The sequence below is a fragment of the Dermacentor albipictus genome, chromosome 1 (genome assembly GCF_038994185.2).
Source record: "Dermacentor albipictus isolate Rhodes 1998 colony chromosome 1, USDA_Dalb.pri_finalv2, whole genome shotgun sequence".
In the NCBI taxonomy this organism is placed as follows: Eukaryota; Metazoa; Arthropoda; class Arachnida; order Ixodida; family Ixodidae; genus Dermacentor; species Dermacentor albipictus.
In genome coordinates this window covers 276,544,659-276,561,034 of record NC_091821.1, presented here as the reverse complement: position 1 = coordinate 276,561,034, position 16,376 = coordinate 276,544,659, and the positions used below count along the sequence as shown (strand labels likewise).

The following is a 16,376-nucleotide window of genomic DNA, read 5'->3' as shown; positions in this document are numbered from 1 at the left end:
TGCCTTTACTATATCTTCGAGATTGCTGATGCTATTACCCTGCTTATCTTTCAGTGCATACGTCTTGGTTTGTCCTATTCCAAGTTTCTTTCTCAGGATTTCGGGCTGTGTTCATTTTTTGCGGCTTTTTCAGTCTTTCTCACGTTATAGTTTCGAATATCACTTATTTTTACCTTGTTGATCAGTTTTGACAGTTCCGCAAATTCTATCTTACCTCTTGAGTTGGGCACTTTCATTCTTTGTTGTTTCTTTATCACGTCCTTTGTTACTTGAGAGAGCTTGCCAACTAGTTACCTTGGTGCCTTGCCTCCCACTTCAATTGATGCCTCTGAAGCAAGCCTAGTTACGGCTTCATTCATTAGCTCTATGTCATCATCATTTCTCTGTTCTAAGGCTGCATATTTGTTTGCAAGTACCAGCCTGAATCTGTCTACTTTTACCCTTACTGCCTCTAAGTTGACCTGTTTGCTCTTGACCAATTTTGCTCTTTCTCTCTTCAAATTGAGGTGAATCCTAGCCCTCACTAACCTATGATCACTGCACTTTAGCCTACCTATCACTTCTACATCCTGCACTATGCTGGGATCAGCAGAAAGTATGAAGTCAATTTCCTTTCTTGTTTCACCATTAGGGCTTCTCCAGGTCCACTTTCTGTTGCTACGCTTACTGAAAAAGGTGTTGATTATTCGAAGCTTGTTCCTTTCTGTGAATTCTACTAGCATCTCTCCTCTAGCGTTCCTAGAATCGACGCTGTAGTTGCCAGTTGCTTGTTCACCAGCCTGCTTTTTCCGCACTTTTGCATTGAAGTCGCCCATTGCTACACTATACTGAGTTTTCACTTTTCTCATCGCTAATTCAACATGTTCATAAAACTGATCTACTTCCTCATCATTGTGACTGGATGTTGGATCGTAGGCTTGTACTACCTTCAATCTATACCTCTTATTAAGTTTGATTACGACTACAGTTACCCGCTCGTTAATGCTGTATAATTCGTCAATGTTGCCCGCTATGTCCTTATGGATTAGGAATCCTACCCTGTACTGCTTCTTATCTAGGAGACCTCTATAGCAGAGGACATGTCCATTATGTATTCAGTTATGTATAAGCCTCGCCAGTTCTTCTAATCTCACTAAGGCCGATGATATCCCAAACAACGTCTGATAGTTCCTGAAAGAGTCTTGATAAGCTAGCCTCACTCGAGAGGGTTCGGGTGTTAAACGTTGCAAGGGTCAGTTTCAATTGGTGGCCTGTCCGGACCCAGAGATTCTTAGCACCCTCTGCTGTGTTACAGGTCTGACCACCGCCTTGGTCTGGTGCTCTGCACTCTGGGGACTGAGGGCCATTGGGTAATTGAGTGAGTCATTTGGGAGGGAGTGGCCGAATACTGCACCAGGGAGGCCAATTACTGCTCTGGTGAGGGAGTGTCTTGTTGAAGCTTAGTGGGCCTTCCTAAATTGGTTGTACCTGGATTAGTATAGCCCCACTCGCTCTCGGCATCGTTTGCCGGTGACGGGCATCACTCCAAGCCTGCAGATGTTGTGCAGATGCCATGTAGCTGGATAGAACCATGGTAATGTTCTTTGCCATCGCTTGCAGATACTCAGATTGAGCATGAAAGAAGCCTGTGAATACACGCAAATTGCCTAGAGCGGCCAGTCGCTCGACAATTTTGCATGTATTCACGGGATTCTTTCACACTTGAGAAAACACTTTTATGTAGTGTGTATTGAGCAACTGGAAGCTGTATGGGAATTTTTCATGTTCCTCTACAATTTTCTTATTGACACTGTTCATCTAAGTATAATATTTGGGAACTTGGTTAATTAAGACTAATTATGCAATTAATTGGAATGCAAAAAATATCTGTATCTCCAAGCGACAGTAAACAACATTATCTTGGTTCTGTCCAGCTACCTGGCATTTCAATATATTTAAATCCTGGTGCATGATAGTTGGGACACCCTGTATATAGACACTATATTGGAAACTAGAAAACAGGACTACTACAGAGAAGTGCAAAAGGTAGCAGGTCCAGGATGAACACAAAATTGCTCCTAATGCATATGATAATGTACTACGTCAACAGCTACTTGTAAGTTAAGCAAAAGTATCGTACTTTTAGAAGCGTGCCTGTATGCACTAAAATTTGTATATTTTTTCTTTGTTAAATTACCGAGAGCAAAGTAACAATGGTATTTCCAAACCCATCTCTATTTGTTGTTTTGTTACTGTGGTTTCTTTGAAATGTATTAATGATGCCTGACAACAAGGACTTATAGAGACGAGTTCGTCACATGAGTTGCGAGGAGCTCTCTTTGCTATTACATGTTCCTGTGAGTGATTTTGCTTATTTGAATAGAATGTCTGCATCCAAAATGACACCATTGCTTACGTCAATTGTTTGTAAATGTTCCCCCCCAAAATCGTGAACTTTCGGCCGCTGGACAACAAAACCTCCGATTTCTCCGCGCTTTTCATGCCAAACAAAAAAATACCCAGAGTTCTCCCCAGTTTCCCTGTTTCAAAATAACACCCAACTTTTACCCTCTGAATTGCAGGAAATGCAAAACGCAAAAGCAAAGGACCCTAATCTAGGGTTGCCAACCATCCCAAATTTAGCGGGACTGCCCCATATTTTGAGTAATTGTCACCTGTCCCAACTTGACCCAGTCGGCACATCCAAATGTCACAACATTTGCTTTTTTTCTACTGGATAACAATAAATAGACCGCATGCCATTTTTATAATGCCACACAGCTCGTTTGTACATTCTTCTTTCTTGTGTTCTGTTGCATTGTCATCAACATGCAGGCAGTTTGTCTTGGTTCTAGTTCTGTTGTAGGCCCCAAGCGTCTATCTGTATTGGTAGCCGTGTTAGTCAAGGAACTTTACTACACCATTATTGTTATAAATCGCGACATGGTAGGACTGGAAAATGATTTTCAACTTTTTTGCACATACAGACTGGTAGCTCCTGGCGCTGAGAGGGTCGGTCATCACCAGCCACCCCCGCCAATCCTCGCTCCCTCAATCCAGACTCCACTTACTTGAGAGTTGGCAACCCTACGCTAATGTACAATAGACGATACGCAAAACCTGCAAGTACACTTATCCACACACCTTTGATGCAGTCGAGGTGGCATGACCTTGGGCTAGAATCGTAATTAAAGTGTCAGCATGCAGGTTAGTGACATCACTCCTGCTCCCGTTCATTCCCCACACAGTCCAAGGTTTCAAAACTAATTTCTCAGCTTTAACAGCGCTAGTAGCAGGAATGCAACCATTTGGGTTAGGGAAAGTTAGGTCTATGAGAAAGCCTGCTTATGGACTTTTCCACATTGTCTATTGCACTCACTCCATTACAGTGGCCATATTTTCAGTTGCATCTATTGTCGGCATTCAGTCATTCTCCAGCTACTTGAAAGCAGCCTGAACATGCACCCAGAACTACTGACACATTCAGCTTTAAAAGCAGCAGTGCAGATGGTGAGAGGCAATTGCTCATTTGTGATATACGTTGGTTGTGCCTTCGCACACAACAGCTTTAACCATGATGACCAATGTAGCAGTTTGGGCGAGTTCTGCATAATTTAAACAATGCAGCACAAAAATGACAAGGACAAATAAGGGTCATTCCATGGGAACTGTCCTAGCATTGGCGCTGAACCATCTGCGATTTAAAAAAATTTTTAGATGCTTCTATAGAACATGAAATGTCGTATTATGAAACATTTTTCGACAGCTCAAGCACCACCAAAACTTTTCGTAAGGCATGAAAATATGCGCCATAAAAGACATTACTAAAAACCGCCTTCCTTCATTAGGAAAGCAAGACTTGAGACAATGAAGAGAAGCCTTGCACCTAGAATTGCAGTCATATATTATTAGCCATCCCTCCATCTCTTATATTCTGTTAAAAATGGGCAAAATGATCCACTTTGCAAATTTTATGCCAGTTAAGTTCACAGAAGCTGAACTGTGCACAAAAAATGTTTTCAGATGGATATATTGCACAGTAGTGTGCGTATGTGAAGATAAATGTGCAGAAAACTTGCTTCTTGTACATGTTTAGCCGCCAATTGAACACTGAGGTGGTCCTAGTAAAAGTATGCCAAATAAAGTTATAGAAATGCGTCATGTGACTTGATGTAAAATTGTCTCTTCTAATCACAAAATATGGCGTACTTATACATGAAAGTCGTCGGACATGGAGGAAGTGTACATAGGAGAGAACCGATCAGCCTCGCTGCATTAGAGAAAGTGTGGCAGTCACCTGTCTTATTTGCAAAGGAGCACTGGGACTAGTGGTTCAAAGAGCAATGTTGTCATAGAAACCACACTTAGAAACGAGCAGTCGTTTGCAACCGTTGGTGCATCTGCGCTTACACGGCATGTGCAATGCTGCCGGTGTGCTCTATGCATTCGCAGAACATTTACGTTGATGCTGCATCCTGGCTTCGTTGCACACGAGGGTGTGATGGAAAGGGTATAAAGAGAATGAGGGTGGCCCACCAAGGTGGAGGAGCCTTAAAAAAATGACACCTCTCCTATTTTGTTTCCTTCTGCCACTGCATAGGAGAGCGGAGCGGCACCTTGCTGCGAACAATGGGCATAGCGCAGCCTTTGCACTCGTGACCAAAACGTAATATATATTGCACAATGCAAGCACAAATGTGCAGAAATATATGATCTCGCGTAAGCCTGTGTCCACAAGTTGTAGCTGTAGTATATAAAGTGGAGTATTCTTTACAAAAGCAACTGATCAAAAACTACCGCAATGCGAAATGCACAGAGTGAGACTTCTATGAGCGCAATACTTGCATAACTTCAGCAGCATGGCCTGCTGTGTACATTTGCAAAGCCAAGATTGTTGGGGACAGTTAAAAAAAAAAATCTATTAGAGTTAAACCACGCTAAATGAAGTTGGTAAAATCGGTGCTTCGTTATATTTAAATTCTACCTTTTATACAGATAAGTACAGTCGCCGATGGATTTCTCTTAAAAGGGCCCCTCACCAGGCCACATAGCAAATTTTGATTATACACTGGAAGTTGTTGTGCGCTCTCTAAGGAGTGTTCTACCACAATAATTTCTCGAACTAGTTCGTGAATAGAAGTGATAGAAATATTTGAAGTGCTGTGAACCCATGATTACCACTTCACTATCAACATAGACACTCTTTCTACTTCCCCCCGTCTAGCCTCCGCACGCGAAATTCTTTTCTTGCGTTCTCCCATAGTGGAACCAAAATCTGTTGTGAGCCCTGCCTTCTTTCTTTCTATCTCTCTCTCACATTTTTGCAGAGTGGTGCACTTCTGGTGACCAAAAATAAGTGTTCCAAGAACTTTCACACTAAAAATAGTTGGTACACAAATGTTCTTTAGGTATGAAACATGAAAATGTTAGTATTCCATGCAGTGAAGCAGTTCCTAGACTTTGTGAGGCAAAGGTCGACTGCATTTCTGGCAGCAGAGAGCACAGCTTGCAGTTTCACCTCTTCTGCATCATCCTGGTTGGTGGTAAAGTTTGGGCACTGGCTTTCAAGTTGGAAGGCCTTCGCAGTCTTCACTACTGTACCGCAGCAGCCACTTGACTGGTCTCTGAAACTGCAACTGTCTTAAACATCATGAAAGAGCCAAGTTCTGCATGTTACACGTGCCCCAGACATTTTAATGTGTGCATGAGGGAAATAAAACCGCTCCAAGTGAATACCTAAACATAATGGCTAACAGCTGGTGAATTTTTGTAGTTTAATGGCATGGGATTGTAAATCTGATGATGCAATGTCATCATCTGAGCTACTACTGGTGCTCTGATCGCAAAAATGCGATAGTGATGCACCGTAATCACGAGCTACACATCTTTTTTAACAGAAAAGAGCAAAGGACAGCCATGCAAATTTTCGCCAAAACGCACATGCTTATTTGCAAAAAGTAGCTTTAATAAACCAGTCTTGCCGCCAAAACTAAACTAAAACTGATTCCGAAACCCTTTTCCTGAGCTTCCTACCGGTTAGTGTTATGTATCTGAGAAATGGTTTCAATGTGTTTCAATTGGTGATCAAAAACATGGATCACCAGTGATCGATTTGAATATATCTGGTAACAAAAGAGTTAAAGCCAAACTATATGAAGTCTACTAAACCTGACCCACTGAGTCAGCAAATACCATGAAATTATGGGAATGTGGCATAGGCCTGTTTGTGTGTCTTTCTTACAACTCAAAAAAGATTTCCCAGTACACCAAGAATGCTTTATTATGTACACAATTCCTTTTCAACATTAAAAAGAAAAAGGCATCCAAAATCAGTATCCTCATACAACATGATGTCAAAATCTGCAAGCTTTGATGAAATGTGACCTATGGCTGCTTCACCAGTCGGCACTGTTATTGGCCAGGTAATCTCTGCGGCCAATGTTGGATGCCTGTTTGCTCTGCATGGCTTCCAGCTTGGGGCAGTCGGTGATGCGATGCCCAAGACCACCACAGTAGGAGCAACCACGTTCTTCTGCAGCAGCAAACAAACCTCTTTCAGGTTAACTTGATTATGGCTTATTTTTCACCTAATTTGACCCCACATAGAGGTTATGACAGGTAGCAGTATACATATTTATGGGCAGCATTCCATTTTAAAAAGTGGCACACACAATGCCACTCTTGGTAACAAAAATACTTATACTGAAGTGGTTGCAGGGTCCTTGAATACGACATTAGTCAACATAACCAGACTGATAATAGGAAAAAAAAGCATACCAAAGGAAACCAGGCTTTCCACTTAATCTCATTGGTTGTTATCATGGAAAAAATTCCTTATTTCTAGTTTATCATGATGTCTTGTAAAAACCAAATAAGTATGCCGCTCGACTTTGGAAGTGCTGGATATATTTCGCCTAAAGATAAGATGTGTAATAGTGATCTTTAAAGAATATGCAAATGAAAACAGGTTTGCCTGCAGTTGCTTTATTATCCATTTACTGTGGGAAGCAGGGCTGGACTAAAGTTTGCAGAAAAGAAAAAAACAATGTGAGAAAGGGCATGCAACACTATGGTGTGCGATTACAAGTGTCTGCATGTGCCATGTTTTGTCTTTTCACAAGTTCCCTGCAGCACTGGACAATGTAGGGAGTTGATCAAATCTCACAACTGCAGAGACTTCAAACCTATTAAGTTCGCAAGAGCAAGCAGCTCAAGTGTATTAGCAGTGAGAATGAGCATTCAATATTGCATGGCTCAATTTCAAAGCTATCACATTCACTCATGTAAGGCCCACACTCCCACTTTAGAGTTTGCATGCGCACTACACTCAGTTTCCCTAAGTGTAATGCATATACTCATGTGCTGGTTAGTCCCTGCAAGCCACTACAAGATGGCACTAGTCTGTGTCCAAAAAATTGACAACCATTCCACTCTGTGAAGATGGAATGGCAGCGAAAGCTGACGCCCATCAACGCTCTCAAACGAAACGGGTCGGCCCAGCACTTCACAACCTTCGGGATGGACCCATATATGGGGAGCGCTTAATGTCTGCTTCACCTCCGCCGGAAGTCGGCCCGGCATTGCACTATCTTCGTGATCGAACCACGCATGCCTGCTTCACCTCCACCACGGGTCGGCCCATCATTGTGCTACCTTTGGGATCGGCCCACGTATGGGGGGCGCTTAACGCCTGCTCCACCTCTGCCACAAGTCCGCCTGATATTTCACTACCTTCAGGATCGGCCCGCGTATGAAATTCAAGTGCAAGTTACAGGTTCCAAGGCCCACAGGGGTATGTGCCATTGAGCTTCGACCCTTTCTGCAATATCACCAGGATTGGCCCACATGATGATTTTTTCTGTTGACGGATGCCAAAAAAGCTACAGAAGGTTAGTTATATGTAACTTTTGCTGTAAAAATCTGTTGGTGACTGTAAATGTGTTCATAGTCGGCTGCCAGTAGTTCTATTTATTTGCATAGCAGTCTGAGCACAGTTCGAGGCTTCAGTGCACACACATAAGCCTGCCTTCTGTAAGGCCTGCACCCAGTAAAAATTATGAAAAGAAGTGTAGGCTCTAAGCGAGTAAATACAGCATATATAGTTGCTTCAATTTCAATCCACTGCGTTAAATCAACAGAGATTAACATGCCTACAATGCTGTGTATTAACACATGCATGTGAAATGGCTGCGAGCAAATAATATGGAGAGTGAAAAGTGCATCAGCTTTATAACATGAAAAATGGCACAAACAAGCAAAGAGAAGTAAGGAGAAATAAAGACCAGCTTTGTGGTACAGGTCGGCCTAACATTAGCGAAAAGATGAGAGTGCGTGACTCGCGTGGCGCACAGTGCCAGGTGCAGGAAGTGGCAAAAACCAAGCACATGCGCAGAGTGATGTAAAGGCGGTGCGTGCCGTCTGTCGTATGCTAGTGAGCCACCCCTTCACTTTGCCCACACATGTGCTACATAGACAATGTTTGGTTGATTTCTGTCCAAGATACACTTACTTTGTGTGTGAAGGTACAAAACATAGTTCCATGTTTCTTCCCTACAAAGTAAGGCAAATCGATGAGGAAGCTGTCTATCACCTTACATATTTTATTATAACTCCTGAGAAATATTTCAGCAAGTGAATGTGACAAGAAGCCAATAGTATTTATTGCAAAAGCTACTGTATTGAGCAGAAGTCTGTGGATGGGTGGTGCACTAGTGAGTTACCCATGGTGTCGTCTATGTGTTGCTTTTTATACCATGGTGATGGAAGCAAGTAGCTTTGAATGCACTAGGGAAACTCTGGGGTGAGCTTGAGAACAACGTGGTACTTATTCATCAACAAGGCAGCAGAACTTGCAATAATCTCTATGGCCACGCGGTCACTGCCTTAGTGGACGCAGAAGCCGATTACTCTGTCACGAGTGGACCCATCGCTGCCCAGTTGAAAAAAGTTAAGACTGCGTGGGAAGGCCCTCTAACAGACCTACAGTGAATGCACACAGTAAGAGTGTGTTGCAAAAGTGATCTTGCCCAGAAATTTTTGACATCACAGAGAAGCACAAGCAAAAAAGCTGGGCGACTTCAACTTTGGTGTAAAGCAGTACACTGTTCACAGCTTTTATCAGAGGAATGAAATTGGGCACAAGGCATCATAATAAGTGCAAGCAGATGACAGGGCAGATGAACTGATTCTTGATGGTGTTTGCCCTCTCTACTGGCCAGCAATGCTCATAGCCTTCACAGTACTGAAGGGAAGTACTGAGATGGAGTATAGATTTATATGCCTAGAGGCAGATAACCTTTCCAATGAATGGTCATACTAGCATCCATGCTGATTCCTCGTTTGGGCTAGTCCCACAAGCACTGCAAACTTAAAGCTTCTTTGTAGGAATTACAAGTATTTAATTTCCAGAGAGATAACATAAAGAGGTGATTCTAAAGGCCATGATTCAGGTCGGTACACTTCCATCCGTGACGCCATGCTACCTTGCCCAACTGCCATAGAATCTAATGGAGATGCTCTCGAATGGGTCGCGGTGATTGTCACATCACCGGTTTTGTCACGCAGGGCCTGGCAATGGAAATTTCGGTCCAAGTAGTGTGATGTCATAAAACAGAGTGCACTGGCCTGCTATCTAGGAGGTGCTGGTTTAGCCACACTCAGCTAGTGAGCATGGGGTCGTAGGCTTGAAACTCACTACTGCCAACGTTCTCCCTTTCAAATTTATTCTGTCTTTTTATAGATTGATTTCTTTATAGCAATTACCAAGGCGAAGTTAGAACACCGGTGAGTGCTTGCGTGGGCAAGGAACGCGCGGATAACACAATCTTTAGAGAGCGAGGGTGACTTGGCTTCGTGGCGATGCCCTCTCCCGTCACACCACACCTGGCATGCCAACAGGTGCTCCCTTTTGCCCGCTCGGCTACGTCAAGGCGCACACGTGACGTGGCGTTGTAGCCAATGGGAATTTAGGTGCTGTTTCGCTGCAACAGATGCCAGCTTTTTTGCTCAATGAGCCATTTGATGCTTTTGCATAAAAAATACTAAGTGGCATCATACTTGATTTGGCCATGCCAGTGGTACACATGCAATGTACCTTTGCAAATGTGACAGGAATGCCAAGCAAAACAATGAAGCGATTACGATACAGCTGCCACCCTCTGGAGAAACAACTTTGTCAAGGCTCCCAAACACCAACATGAAATTCCGCTGCCTCCTCCGCCAAGCGGGGATCATTTGTTCTGTGCAGATAGAAGGTCCCCTTTTGCTGGGGATATGCAGTGGCGGCACTCCATCTCATGAAAGTGTGATGCTGTTGTCATGTGACGCGCAGTACCTGCGCCGATAGCTGGGGTTTCTCACCTTTGTGCATGCCCCTTCATGAGCTTACACAAATAAAAGAAACATTTTATTTACTGTAGAATTTGCTAAAAAAGAGAGACATGGAGGGAAATGAAAAAGTGTTCCATTTATCTAAAAGTTTTGTGCATTAAGCAGAAGGCAAGAAAAATTTTTACCACTTATTTCATAACGTGTAGTGGCAGTGTTACTACTTAGGTATAAAAAGGGTTGCAATTTTGCTCTGATTGAATTTCCACATGTGTGCGTTAGTAAAGGTTGCTTTGGATTTCTGTGCAGCCATTGTGTTCAATGCAACACTGCAGTATTTCCACTCCATTCCTTTATTTCTCATTCCTCATTCCTTTAAGTCTGAAGTGTTGTAGATATCAAGCAGTAAAGAACCATCGACGGTCAAAAGAATTAACACAGCAAGCTGGGCGAGTTGGTGACTGAACGTACTCCTAGGGGCAGGCAGTGAAACCCGGACGAAGGACAAAAGAAAGTAGACGATATGAGCGCTCATATCGTCCACTTCCTTTTGTCCTTCGTCTGGGTTGCCCTGCCCACCCCTAGGAGTACGTTCAGTCACCAACTCGCCCAGCTTGCTGTGTTAATTCTTTTGACCGTCGGTGGTTCTTCACTGCTTGATATCTACAACACTTTAGACTTCGGGCAACCAACTGAGGAAAGACCAAGTCCAGAATTTAACTATGTCTATGTCATCAGCATTTCTTACTGAAGCACAATGAGCTGTACTCGCGATACATCTTCCGAACTCACATGCAATGGGAGGAAGAGCAGTTTGACAGTTTCATAACAGATTTGAAGCTGAAAGCGTGCGCCTGTGGATTCAGCAACGAAAAAGAAAAAATGATCCGGGACCAGATAACCTGTGGCATCTATGACGAAAAGGCTAATGCAGACATTCTCAAGCTAGAAGATCTGACCCTACAGAAGGCTGAAAGGTTGTGTAGAGCACACGAAGCAACGGAAATTCAAGTGAAAGCATTTAAAGAGGGCATTCCATCAAGTAGTGAGACCGTGCACACAGTGAAGAAGTTCGTCCATCGCACCAATGCCAACTCAAAAAGTGCAAAAGGCAAGCCACAAACACTTAATGTACCAAAATGCAGGTATTGCGGTGGTAGCCACGAGCGCAGAAGAGGAGCATGCCCAGCTTGGAAACAAGCATGCAGCAAGAGCAAGAAACGAAATCACTTTGTGGCAATTTGTAAAAGCAGCAACGTGGCTGTTAACCTCGAAGAAGATAGCAAAGATGAAGCCATACAGCCAACTCAAAGCCACGAACTAAGCTCAGCTTACACATTTCTGAGAGTGAGCCACAATGCAGCTGTTAACGTCACCCCACCTAGACAGGTCAAGCTACAGCAAATACAACCATGCACAACACCGCGAACGTGGAATGGAAGCAAGGTTCACTGCTTAGGCAAGGCACAACTAGAAGTTACAACTGCAAATGTACAGAGACAATCTGTAGAATTTGTAGTGCTTAAAGATGACCTTGCTCCTCCGATCAGACGAACAACAGCCGAGAAAATGGGCCTGATAACCATAGACTACAACTGTGTGGCTGGAATCAATGAAATTTCAGAGGAGAATTTTACTCGTCACATAGTGGAAAAATGCCCAGATGTTTCTGGAGACACTTTAGGAAGACTCCTAGGAAAAGTAAACTTGGTGACTAAGCCAGATACTCTTCCGAAAGCGATAACAAGTTGCAAGGTGCCTGTAAGCATTGAACCGCAAGTGGAACAAACATTGGCGAGCCTAGAAAAAGAAGGTGTCATTAAAAGTGTGACAGTGCCAATGCAGTGGGCGAGCACATTAGTTTTTGCAATAAAGAAAAATGGTGAAATACGAATATGCATTGACCCACAAGCGCTCAACAAGGCTCAGGAATGAGAATGTCGCATACTGCCCGTCCTTGATGATGTGCTGCCCGATCTTGCCAAAGCAAAAATCTTCTCAACACTCGACTTGGGAGAAGGTTCTTGGCAATGTTCTCTTGATGATCAATCAAGCTTTATGACCGCATTTTAAACATCAAAAGGTCATTATCGATGGCTCCGCCTGTCGTTTGGACTTGCGGTAAGCAGCGAAATTTTCCATAAGAGACTTCAAGTGGCACTTGAAGGAATTAGCAGAGTTCTCTGCATTGCAGATGACATTCTCGTCTTTGAAGTGGGCGAAAATGAAAAAGACGTAGTTGAAGGTCATGACAACAAATTAGAGAGCTTACTTCAGAGATGCCGACAAACTAGAATTTGTCTCAACAAATAAAAAACGCAGCTTAGAGCCTCATCAACTGTCTTCCTAGGACACTTCTGACATAAGAGGGATTATAAGTTGATCTAAATAAAGTCAAGGCCATCTGCAGGCTTGGAGTGATGCCTGTCACCGGCAAAAGATGCCGAGAGCGAGTGGGGCTATACTAATCCAGGTACAACCAAATAACGAAGGCCCACTAAGCTTCAACAAGACACTCCTTCACCAGAACTGTAATTGGCCTCCCTGATGCAGCATTCGGCCACTCCCTCTCAGATGACTCACTCAATTACCCAATGGTCCTCAGTCCCCAAACTGCGGAGCACCTGACCAAGGCGGTGGTCAGACCTGTAACACAGCAGAGGGTGCTAAGAATCTCTGGGTCCAGACAAGCCACCAACTGAAACTGACCCTTGCAACGTTTAACACCCGAACTCTCTCGAGTGAGGCTAGCTTATCAAGACTCTTTGGGGAACTATCAGATGTTTAGGATATCATTGGCCTTAGTGAGATTAGAAGAAGTGGTGAGGCTTATACATTGCTGAATAACGGACATGTCCTCTGCTATTGAGGTCTCCTAGATAAGAAGCAGTACAGGGTAGGATTCCTAGTCCATAAGGACATAGCGGGCAACATTGACGAATTCTACAGCATTAACGAGAGGGTAGCTGTAGTCGTAATCAAATTTATTAAGAGGTATAGATTGAAGGTGGTGCAAGCCTACGATCCAACATCCAGTCACAATGATGAGGAAGTAGATCAGTTTTATGAACATGTTGAATTAGCGATGAGAAAAGTGAAAACTCAGTATAGTGTAGCAATGGGCGACTTCAATGCAAAAGTGGGGGAAAAGCAGGCTGGTGAACAAGCAATTGGCAACTACAGCGTCGATTCTAGGAACGCTAGAGGAGAGATGCTAGTAGAATTCACAGAAAGGAACAAGCTTCGAATAATCAACACCTTTTTCAGTAAGCGTAGCAACAGAAAGTGGACCTGGAGAAGCCCTAATGGTGAAACAAGAAAGGAAATTGAATTCATACTTTCTGCTGATCCTAGCATAATGCAGGATGTAGAAGTGATAGGTAGGGTAAAGTGCAGTGATCATAGGTTAGTGAGGGCTAGGATTCACCACAATTTGAAGAGAGAAAGAGCAAAATTGGTCAAGAGCAAACAGGTCAACCTAGAGGCAGTAAGGGTAAAAGCAGACAAATTCAGGCTGGTACTTGCAAACAAATATGCAGCCTTAGAACAGAGAAATGATGATGACATAGAGCTAATGAATGAAGCCGTAACTAGGCTTGCTTCAGAGGCATCAATTGAAGTGGGAGGCAAGGCACCAAGGCAACTAGTTGGCAAGCTCTCTCAAGTAACAAAGGACGTGATAAAGAAACAACAAAGAATGAAAGTGCCCAACTCAAGAGGTAAGATAGAATTTGCGGAACTGTCAAAACTGATCAACAAGGTAAAAATAAGTGATATTCGAAACTATAATGTGAGAAAGACTGAAGAAGCCGCAAAAAATGAACACAGCCCGAAATCCTGAGAAAGAAACTTGGAATAGGACAAACCAAGACGTATGCACTGAAAGATAAGCAGGGTAATAGCATCAGCAATCTCGAAGATATAGTAAAGGCAGCGGAAGAGGAGTCAGGATACCTCAATTAGAAACAGCAATGAACAGGATACAGAAACTCCTGCTATAACTAGCGATGAGGTCAGAAGGGCCTCGCAAGGCGTGAAATAAGGAAGAGTGGCAGGAGAAGATGGAATAACAGTCGATTTAATCAAAGATGGATGAGACATAATGTTTGAAAAACTGGCTGCTCTTTATACGAAGTGTCCATCAACTGCAAGGGTCCCAGAAAACTGGAAGAATGCAAACATTGTACTAATCCACAAAAAGGGAGACGTTAAGGAATTGAAAAATTATAGGCCCATTAGCTTACTCCCAGTATTATATAAAATATTTACCAAAATAATCTCCAATAGAATAAGGGCAACACTGGACTTTAGTCAACCAAGGGAAGAGGCTGGCTTCAGGAAGGGATACTCTACAATGGATCACATCCATGTCACTAATCAGGTTATCGAGAAATCCGCAGAGTTCAATAAGCCTCTCTATACGGCTTTCATAGATTAGGAAAAGGCATTTGGTTCAATAGTGATATCAGCAGTCATAGAGGCATTATGTAATCAAGGAGTACAGAACGCTTACGTAAATACCTGGGAAAATATCAACAGAGGTTCTACAGCTACTTTAATTCTACGCAAGAAAAGTAGGAAGATACCTCTAAAGAAAGGGGTCAGGCAAGGAGATACAATCTCTCCAATGCTATTCACTACGTGCTTAGGAGAAGTATTCAAGCTATTAAACTGGGAAGGCTTAGGAGTAAAGGTAGACGGCAAATATCTCAGCAACCTTCGGTTTGCCGATGACATTGTTCTATTCAGCAACAACGCAGACAAGTTACAACAAATGATTAAGGACCTTAACAGGGAGAGTGCAAGAGTGGGGCTGAAGATTAATATGCAGAAAACGAAGATAATTATAAATAACCTGGCAATGGAACAAGAGTTCGAGATCACAATTCAGCCTCTAGAATCTGTGCAGGAGTATGTTTACCTAGGTCAACTAATCACACGGAACCCTGACCATGAGAAGGAAATTTTCAGAAGAATAAAAATGGGTTGGATCGCATATGGCAGACATTGCCAGCTCCTGACTGGAAGCTTACCATTATCATTGAAAAGGAAAAAGGAAGGTGTACAAACAGTGCATTTCACCAGTGCTGACATATAGGGCAGAGACTTGGAGACTGGCAAAAAAGCTTGAGAGCAAGTTAAGGACCGAGCAAAGAGCGATGGAACGAAGATTGCTAGGCATAACATTGAACATTCTGAAGGGGCAGCCAAAAATGCGCTGCCCCTTCAGGATGTTCAACCAGTAACAACTCGCCCAAATGTCGATCCTTCTATAGGCATAACGTTAAGAGACAGAAAGAGAGCGGTTTGGATCAGAGAGCAAACGGGTATAGATGGTATTCTAATTGACATCAAGAGGAAGAAATGGAGCTGGGCAGGTCATGTGATGCGCCGGTTAAATAACCTTAGTTGGACCAGTAGGGTTACAGAATGGGTACCAAGAGAAGGGAATGCAATCGAGGATGACAGAAGACTAGGTGGAGCGATGAAATTAGGAAATTTGCGGGCACTAGTTGGAATCGGTTCGCGCAGGACAAGGGTAATTGGAGATCGCAGGGGAGGCCTTCGTCCTGCAGTGGACATAAAACAGGCTGCTGCTGCTGCTGATGATGATGATGATGACTGAACAGGTGCCAAGGGCAATTGATGTCCAAGGAATACAACACTTCTGCGGAATGATCAACTACCTCTCGAAATACTTCCCGAAAATTGCCATTGAGCCATTGAGAACATTCACTGCCAAGGATACACCATGGCACTGGGGAAAACCCAAGGAAGGAGTATTTCAAAAGGCAAGAAACACTGTGACAAAAGCTGCACTTCTCGCCTACTTCGACTCACAAAAGCAGTTAGAAATTCAGTGTGATGCAAGCGATCTTGGACTCGGTACAGCTCTCCTTCAAGATGAACAGCCAGTCTTGTTCACCAGCAGAGCAGTTAAACCGACAGAAATCCGTTATGCACAAATTGAAAAGGAAATGTTGGCTATCGTCTTTGCATTAAACAAGTTCTACCACTACATATTCGGAAGAGAAACAAAGATCATCAGCGATCACAAGCCCCTTCAAGTG

General features: G+C 43.2%; 1 protein-coding gene across 1 annotated transcript in view; it reads right to left on the bottom strand.

Annotated features, from left to right (window-relative positions):
- Nucleotides 1–6,233: 6,233 nt before the first annotated feature.
- abs (ATP-dependent RNA helicase abstrakt) overlaps nucleotides 6,234–16,376 on the bottom strand; it is a 214,526-nt gene continuing 204,383 nt past the window's right edge. Inside the window, exon 16 of the mRNA XM_065440624.1 lies at nucleotides 6,234–6,511. Within this exon, the coding sequence (XP_065296696.1) occupies nucleotides 6,375–6,511 (137 nt within the window). The 3' untranslated portion in view covers nucleotides 6,234–6,374. The remainder of the gene's footprint in view (nucleotides 6,512–16,376) is intronic.